The sequence below is a fragment of the Podarcis pityusensis genome (genome assembly GCF_964106645.2).
Source record: "Podarcis pityusensis genome assembly, chromosome: 2".
Lineage (NCBI taxonomy): Eukaryota > Metazoa > Chordata > Lepidosauria > Squamata > Lacertidae > Podarcis > Podarcis pityusensis.
In genome coordinates this window covers 122237636-122246983 of record NC_138029.1, presented here as the reverse complement: position 1 = coordinate 122246983, position 9348 = coordinate 122237636, and the positions used below count along the sequence as shown (strand labels likewise).

Sequence of the window (9348 nt, the reverse complement as noted above, 5' to 3'; positions counted from 1 at the left end):
TTGTCATTGAGATAAATTGCTACACAACTTTTAGAAGACATTTTAAGGCAGCCCTGGGTCGGGAAGTTTTTAATGTTTGATGTTTCATGATGCTTTTATATGTGTTACAATTTTAAATAATGCATGGCTTAGAAAAAGTGCTTAGAAAAGCATTTCTGTCCACCAGTTGTTAACTCCAGAACCTGAGGAGATAAGATACTTCCTACAGCACATGAACTACAGAATCTCTTCCCCCAGGAAGCATAGTGGCTTGGAACGGGGATGAGGCCCATTCATGGAGGATTAGGCTAGTCCCAGACTTTGCAACTCCTGCCCTAGAGAAGTCAGACGGGCTGCCGGCAGGTGAAGACCTTATGCCAAATAAGCTTCTGGAAACTGGCTGTTTTTGAGGAAAAGGCTGGTGTTGCTGTCCTTTTATTATTTTTAATATCAATGCTTAATAGTCCTTTATATCCATATATATTTTAACTCTCTTGAAGTTTAATCACTTCTTTTCCAATTTAACGGTAACCTGCCTTGACTTCCCGTCCTGGAAAAAGACAGGCCAAAAACATAACATTAATACAAATGGTAATGATGATGTCCGTGGGTTCTGGCCAAGCTAGCTCTGCTTTAAACATGTGTCCTTTGGGGGGGGCGTGTTTCTAGATGTCGCTTTCTGGATATTAGCCTTCTTAAAGTCCAGAGTGCGTCACCGACTCCACTCAGCTTTCCCTTGCCTTTGCCTCATGAAACCCAGGAAGACAGGATCCCATTCTACTTGGAAATGGTCACTTCCTCACAAAGATCCCAGTACTTGGGGTTTTTTTGGGGGGGGGGGTGTTATTGGGATGTTTTTGTTTATGTATTTTGTTTTTATATTCTGGTTTTATATTGTGAGCTGCCTTGAGATCTGCACATATAGGGTGGTATCAAAATTTAATAAATATATTATTATTGTTATTATTATTATTATTATTATTAAATACTTCGTGGGTCAGTTCCTCCCTATAGGTGAGGACCAGGTCCAAGACAGATGACCCCCTTGTTGCTTCTTTTTATGTTTATTAGCTGTATCTTCAATAGCTGCATCTATCTATTTTTATTAGAGTAGAATTCCTTTTTAAGGATTATATATGTCTTCCTGCTTTATCTGAAAGCCACCTTGACTCCCAGACTTGGGGAAAAGGAGGCACATACTGTACATATAATAAAAAATAATAATGAGACTATGGCTCTCAGGGGTCACTGGATCTTGCATGGGGAACCAGCTGGGGGAAAGGATCCTGTTGCCCTCGGGGCCTGATCCTGCAAGGCTTTCCAGACAGAATCCGGGCGCCTCTCCTCGCGCTCCGCCCCAGCATCCAAGAGGTTCCTGCCGCTCGGCTCTGCAGGGGTTAACAGGAGCCACAGGGCCGAGATTCCTAGAGGGGAAGGGGAGTTCGCAGCCAGAGGAGGAAGAGCTTCCGCTTCCTGTCCTGGGCCAATCACAAGCAGGGCAGGGGGGGTGGCCTATCGCGCCTCCCCTTGTGCATTTTCTCGGAGCACTTCCGGTTTGTTTCCACTTGGGGAGGGCGATCCTTGAGGTTCCGGTTTTGATTACTGCTTGTAACTGCCCCAGTGCATCAGTCTGGCTCTGCAAGGCACGGAGTGGAGGGGATCCACCCAGCGCCTAGCCCCGTGGATTCGTCTGGTGATTCTGCCTTGCATTTAGTAAGTAGCTAAGTGTCTACTCAGAAGAAAGCACCACTGAGTTCAGTGGGCCTTACTCCCAGGTAAGGGTGTGGGGGGCTGTAGTGTTTTATCTGTTGTCCTGCTGTGAGTCCTGAAGGCCATTCCCTGCGTGGTAGGAATTTTATGCTCTTAAATATATGGTCATGTTCATAAGTGTACCAACCAAGCACATACATAGATCAGCACAGGAAGGCCAACCTGGAACCATTTTGATTCCTAAACTGACCAAATCTTTTCTCTGCAAGGTCAAAATGGAAAAGCCTCCCCATTGTCTTTTCCTTCACAAATCCTGTCTTAAGGGTATGTCTGTGTTTGAATAGGGTGTGAGCCTGTGACCTGGCTCAGGAACTAAGTACCGGTATTTATCATTACAAAAGACTGGCCAGGAAATCCAATCAAGTAACCTGCCAGACAGGAGATAAACAAAAACAGGAGAAAAAAGAATATTAAAATTTCTGTTTTAGACCGCCTTTTTTGTGATGTAGGTGTGATGTATCTGAGGGGTGGTCTTAGGTTACACCCCTTCTGTGATGTATGTATGATGTTTCTGGGGTGGTCTTGATCTAAGGTAAAGGTAAAGGTACCCCTGCCCGTACGGGCCAGTCTTGACAGACTCTGGGGTTGTGCGCCCATCTCACTCTATAGGCCGGGGGCCAGCGTTGTCCGGAGACACTTCTGGGTCATGTGGCCAGCGTGACATCGCTGCTCTGGCGAGCCAGAGCCGCACACGGAAACGCCGTTTACTTTCCCGCTAGTAAGCGGTCCCTATTTATCTACTTGCACCCGGGGGTGCTTTCGAACTGCTAGGTTGGCAGGCGCTGGGACCGAGCAACGGGAGCGCACCCCGCCGCGGGGATTCGAACCGCCGACCTTTCGATCGGCAAGCCCTAGGAGCTGAGGCTTTAACCCACAGCGCCACCCACGTCCCTGCTGGTCTTGATCTACAGGGTGGCAATTTCAAAAGTCTTTATAAGGCCTTGCACACCATTTTTCTGGGTCCTTCCTCTCTCCTGCAGGTGAGGGGAGCACCCTGTTGCAACAGATCAATAAAGGCCAAGCCTACAGGCTGCTGTTTTGCTCCAAGTTATCCTGGTTGGTGTCTTTGTTTTTTGTCCAAGGGAGCCCTCGGATTTTTCCGTTAACACCTGCAGGGCCTTTTCCCACCTCACCTTGGGAGCAGGGACCATAAGAGACTCCTGGGAGGCTGGAGGCCATTGCCCCGCTATGAGTCCTGATGAACCCAGACTCATTAGAACAAACTCTGGGGGGTTTTAATAGTTTTTAATCTGTGGCGTTTACGTTTTTGGTTTTTTTATTTTGGTTTTGCTCTCTTGGGTGTGGGATAAACATTTAGTTAGCGCTGGGGACTAGTTTAATTTCAGAATAATTGTAAATAGTTGTTTTTAGTTGGTTTCTCCTGTTTTATTGATTTATTGTATAGTTTGTGTTCTGTTTTGAAGGGGAGAGAGTCAGGGCTTCCTGGCAGTCAGCCCCAGCCAACAGAATAGCTAGGGAAGGTTACACAGGCTGGGCGGGGGCGGGGGGGGGGGAGATGCACTGGCACACCTGATATCAGTGAGGAGGGGATACACTAAGACCAGACCATCTCATTACCGAGGAGGCAGGTTTAGTCGGTATTTGAAGACTATCCCTGCCTCTGGGTCTGGTCTTGACTGGGAGGATATAGGAATCGGCAAGGGAGACCAACATGACCTAAAGGTGCTGCTGTGCAATGCCAGGTCAATGATTCACAACACCGCTGTCATCCACGACTTGATCATGGATGGAGGACTTGACCTGGCATGTGTAACAGAGTCTTGGTTGGAGGAAGCAGATGAGCCTGTTCTTGCTGCTGCTTGTCCACCAGGTTTCTCTTACACACAGCAGCCCAGGTTATATGGGTGGAGAGAGGGGTTGCAGTGATTTTTAGGACATCATTAGCTTACACCAGACATCTTACTGGGAAGACCCAGTTTTCTGAGTGCATGTTCTGGAAGTTGGGCAATAGGGACAGTACAGGATTCCTTTTGGTGCACCAACCTCCCTGCTGCACCAAAGATTCCCTGCCCGAGCTGCTTCGGGTAATGGTGGATGTTCTCCGGGAGACACCTAGTTTGGTTGTCCTAGGGGATTTTAACATCCATGCTGACACAACCTTCCAAGAGGCCGCTCTGGACTTCGTGGAAAGCATGGCCTCCTTGGGGCTGTTCTTGAATAAGTCTGGCCCAACTCATAGCCGCGGACATGCCTTAGACCTGGTGTTCACCTCTATAGATGCGGGTGATCTGACACTAAGTAAAAGCGAAGCAAAAAAAGTGCCATGGTTGATCACTTCATGGTGCAACTTGACTTCTCCGCAACCCTTCCCCACTGTAGGGAGGTGGGACCAATTCTGATGGTCCTCCCCCGCCACTTAATGGATCCAAATGGTTTCCAGAGAGTGTGGTAGGGGATGTTTTATCCCATGTTGATGGCCTTTCATCTGATTCCCTGTGGTCTGCTGGAATGCAGAGTTAACTAGGACTATGTCCCACAGAGAAATTTACAGTCTGCTAATAAAAACATCCTAAAGATCCCAGGCCACAGAGAGGTTAGGCTGGCCTCAACCAGAGCCAGGGCCTTCTCGGCCGCGGCTCCAATATGGTGGAACGCTCTGTCACAAGAGACTAGGGCCCTGCAGGACCTGACATCCTTCCGCAGGGCCTGCAAGACAGAGCTGTTCCACCAGGCCTTCGGTCAGGGCGCAGCCTGACCCCCCTCCTCTGGCAATCGGCAATCTACACAGAATTTGTTTGATGGTTGCCATTAATTTGATTTTAATTTGATTTAATTAATTTTTATAATGAATGTTTTTAGAATGTCGGATTATTTTGATTGTTAGCCGCCCTGAGCCCAGCTTCGGCTGGGGAGGGCGGGATATAAATAAATTTTATTATTATTATTATTATTATTATTGACTGTCTGGCTCCAAAAGGCCCTCTCCGATTGCATGGAGCCCGGGCAGTCCCATGGTTTTCCCCAGAGCTGAGGGTCATGAAACATTTTCTGAGATGGCTAGAGCAGCAGTGGTGGAAAACTCATTCTGAATTGGACTGGACACAGGTTAGAGCTCAACGTTGAGCCTACCAAGTGGCGATAGCGATGGCGAAGAGGACTTTCTTCACCGCCTCTATTGCATCTGCAGTAAACAGTATCAGGAGACCCTTTCAGGTGGTTCGCAATCTAACAGAACAGCCTTTGCCATTGGGGCCTGGTAAGGACCCCACAATTTCCTGCAAAGTATTTTACAAATAAAGTGGCTCAGATTCGGAAAGAGGTAGACTCCACCATGGGAACAGGGCCGGGGTGGGAAAGTGCTAGAGTCCTGTCCAGTCAAGTTGCATGTGATCAATTCCAATGTTGCCTCTGAGGATGTGGACAGGCTGCTTGGACAAGTGAACCAACCACCTGTTGATCCTTGCCTATCCTGGCTCATAAAAGCGAGCTGGAAAGGGCTGGGTGATGGGCTCTGCGGTGTGGTGAATGGTTTCTTCTGTGAGGGAGCCTTCCCAGACCCACTGAAAGAAGTGGTTATTAAACCGCTTCTTAAAAAATATATATTTGGACCCGACCAATATAGCCAACTATCGCCCAGTCTCAAATCTTCCATTCTTGGGCAAGGTGATTGAGCAGTTGGTTGCATAATAATCATAATCATAATAATTTATTTATACCCCGCCCATCTGGCTGGACAACTCCAGGCATGCCTGGAGGATGCGGACTGTTTGGATCCCTTCCAATCAGGATTCAGGCCTCATCATGGGACTGAAACTGCCATGGTCGCTCTGGTCGATGATCTCCAGCGGGCTAGGGACAAAGGTGAAAGTTGTTTCCTAGTTCTGCTGGATTTCTCAGTGGCCTTTGATACCATCAACCATGACATCCTTCTGGACTGTCTTAAAGGAGCTGGGAGTACTGTTATACTGTGGTTCTGCTCCTTCCTCCTGGGCCATGTCCAGAAAGTGGGGGGGGGTGAGTGTTCAGACCCCTGGGCTCTCACTTGTGGGGTGCCTCAGGGTTCTGTCCTCTCCCCCATGCTTTTTAACATCTACATGAAGCCGCTGGGAAAGATCATCAGAGGGTTTGGGCTGGGTGTTCATCAGTATGCGGTTGAGCTCTACCTCTTTTAAATCACAAGCAGAGGGATGGAGAGTGGAAACAAGGAAACTCTGGCAAGAAAAATCCCTTCAGACTCCATTTACTTCTGCCTCCCTCCCAGGAACCTGCAGCTTGTTTAAACTTCTGAGTTTCAAAGATCTGTGATCCTAGAAATGACCTGAGCTGGGGCTCCCCACCTCCAGTACCCATTAAGGCTGGGATAGGTCAGCTGAGTTCCAGGGGATTTGGGGGGGGAGGGAATGAGGAGAAATGGATGGACCCCCCACCAAGTGAGCAGAAAAGACAGAGCGGGGAGAAAAGGCAAGAAGGTCTTGACTGGAGGAAGGGAGGGGAAGAGGACCAATGTGTTTCTGGGTGTCAGAAGAGGAAGAATATGCACAGCAGTCTTTTGCAGATTTACTCCTAAGTAAGCTCCACTGAGTTCAATGGCATCTATTTTTAGGTCACTACTGTGTGAACTGTGCCAGCCTTAAGAAAGGATAGAGGAAGCAGACAGATTAATTTGGAAACAGAAAAACATATTTTAAAACTGTTGGGGACCGTTGCAGAGGGGATGCCCTATTTGAGCTCCAGGGGCAGGAGAATATCTAAGGCAGAGGAATCCCTGTAGCTTCTCTGAGGCTCCCTTTGCTTCTTTTTCCACCCCAGGAAAATGCTGCTTGTTTTGCCTTCAGAGCTCCTCAGAAAGGATGAAAGTGTCTGATCCTGCAAACATAGCGAAGATGGAAGGAGGAAGATGGACGGTTGACCTGGTCAGGCTGTCTCCCACCACCTTTGAATGTTCCCTCCCAGGACCCTCAGAGAGATCTGGTGAGTTCCAGGGAATGGAGGTGGGGACCTGGGGAGATGTTGGGGGTGAGGAAGCTCCCCTGGCAAGAAAACCAGGAAGGTTGTAGGGCAAGAGTTCTGGGCTGTGAGAGATTAAAAAGTAGAAAAGGAAAGGAATGTTTTTCAGTGGTGGCATGGGCGCGGGATTTTTGGTGGGTGGGCAGGACTTTTGTTAGGGAGGCAGAACCGGCGTGATTGGTCAGTTAGTTATGTATTTCTAATGTTTTACTTGATCTGGGGATCTGCCCCCCCACCCCTCCTTGGCTACGCCCATGAATGGTGGTGTGAAGAAAATTCTTTTTCAATCAGTTCCATAGTATGTTATGTTGGGTCCTGAATCTTCTGACACTCCCTGGTAGCTGCAGCAATTGCCAGATGAGGGACTGAATGGGCCTATTATGTTTTATTGTAATTTTACTGGTGTTAGCTGCCCTGAGCCCAGCTCTGGCCAGGGAGGGCGGGGTATAATTATTATTATTATTATTATTATTATTATTATTATTATCATCATCATCATCATTATTATCATTATTATCATTACAGACACGGCATTTTACCAGTGTTCCTTTTTAATCCAATAGGAGATATTTGGGGGATCCTGACTGAAGACGAACCATCAGAAGTGGCACCCGAAAGACCTGAGGAACAGAAGATACAACAGAAACTGTGGGTTCAATTTGGAACCTACGGAAAGGAGGGGGCCCAAATGCAGAAGGTGGGGAGGGAATCCCCTGCTCCTCAGGTTAATGAAAATCAAATTCACAGAGAGAAGCATGAATGTACTGTGTGTGGGAAGAGATTTCCTTATCGCTCAACTTTTATTTCACATCGAAGAGTGCACTCGGGTGAAAAACCATATAAATGCTGGGAGTGTGGAAAAATCTTCCGTCGGCGTGACTACCTTAATCTGCATCAAAGAACACATACAGGAGAAAAACCTTATAAATGCTGGGAGTGTGGAAAAAGCTTCCGTCAGAGTAGTCACCTTACTTCGCATGAAGGAACTCATACAGGGGACAAACCTCATAAATGCTGGGAGTGTGGAAAGAGCTTCCGTCAGAGTGGTGGTCTTACTTTGCATCAAAGAACTCATACAGGTGAGAAACCTCATCAGTGCTTTGAGTGTGGAAAGAGCTTCAATCAGAGTAGCTCCCTTAGTAGGCATCATACAACCCACACAGGGGACAAACCGTATGAATGCTTGAAGCATGGAAAGAGCTTCCCTCAGAGGAGCATTCTCACTAAACATAAAAGAACACGTGCAGGTGAAAAACCATACAAATGTTTGGACTGTGGGCAGGGCTTCAGGTACAGTGACTCCCTCACGAAGCATCACAGAATTCATACAGGGGACAAACCTTATGAGTGTTTGGAGTGTGGAAAGAGCTTCAGTCGCAAAGACTCCCTTACTTTGCATGAAAGAAGTCACACAGGAGAAAAACCTTATAAGTGTTTGGAATGTGACAAGAGCTTCATTCGTAGTAGCCACCTCTCAAGACATAAAAGAACTCACACAGGGGATAAACCTTATAAATGCTGCGAGTGTGGAATGAGCTTTAGTGACAGTGGCACCCTTACTAAACATCACAGAACTCACACAGGGGAAAAACCTTATAAGTGTTTGGAATGCGGAAAGAGCTTCTATCAGTGTCGGCAACTCACTAGCCATCAAAGAACCCATACAGGGGATAAACCTTATAGATGCTGGGAGTGCGGAAAGAGCTTTAGTGACAGTGGCCACCTCACAAGACATAAAAGAACTCACACAGGGGATAAACCTTATAGATGCTTTGAGTGTGGAATGAGCTTTAGTCACAGTGAAACCCTGACTAAACACCACAGAACTCACATGGGAAAAACCTTATAAGTGTTTAGAATGTGGAAAGAGCTTCTATTGCAGCAGCCACCTTACTAAACATCGAAGAATTCATACAGGGGACGAATCTTACGACTGTTTGCAGTGTGGGAAGAGCTTTTGTCACAGTAGCTCCCTTACCCGGCATCAAAGAACTCATCCGAAAACATCTTAGAAGGGGTTGGAGTAGGGAAAGATCCTCAATCACATCAAAATCTCCTACAGGAAGCAAACCAAAGATTGTACTCAGTGTTAGAAATGGCTTCTTTATCTTTGTTTGGTTTCAATCTTGCTTACCTCCCTCTGTTTAATCATAGGCTTCTGCTTATTCTAAGGCCTTTTGAGCCTCCTAATGTCCACAGTTGAGTAGCAGGGTTTTGTATTAGATTTTCTTGGTTTATTGGCTTCTCCTTCCATCATGGCAGTCTGAACCTAGGAAGGCGAAGAGTGGGCTTGCATTAGACAAGGAAAGAGATATTGTGTAGATGAGGCAAAATAAAATATAGAGACACAAGCAGTTTCAAGTCCACCTTACAGTGTGCACATCAATCTCTGACTTTTGTCCTCTGGGTTTCCATGGGGTTTTCCTGTTGTTATTCTGCCTCTCACAGCTACAATAAACCTACCATTAAAATCATGGACTGGTCATTTCATCAGAGGGCAAACGGGCAAATTTAGCAGGGGATCAAATACTCCCCCCCCCCCTCACTGTATATAAAAGCATCTCCTTTTATAGGGCTGCCTTCAGATGTCTTCCAAAGGTTATCAAGGTTACTCATCTCTTTGACATCTGA

At 46.9% G+C, this 9348-nt stretch overlaps 1 protein-coding gene across 2 annotated transcripts; it reads left to right on the top strand.

The window, feature by feature from the left end:
* The first annotated feature begins 1532 nt into the window (after nt 1-1532).
* LOC308469761 (uncharacterized protein) lies at nt 1533-9189 on the top strand. Of its 2 annotated transcripts, none has more exons than XM_080992680.1 (3): nt 1533-1692; nt 6520-6681; nt 7281-9189. In XM_080992680.1, the coding sequence occupies exons 2-3, from the start codon at nt 6561-6563 to the stop codon at nt 8564-8566; spliced, it is 1407 nt and encodes a 468-aa protein (XP_080848806.1). In that variant the 5' UTR covers nt 1533-1692; nt 6520-6560; the 3' UTR covers nt 8567-9189. The 2 variants fall into 2 exon arrangements, with proteins under 2 accessions (XP_080848806.1, XP_080848805.1); XM_080992679.1 differs by lacking the exon at nt 1533-1692 and adding an exon at nt 5489-5571.
* Nucleotides 9190-9348: the final 159 nt, after the last annotated feature.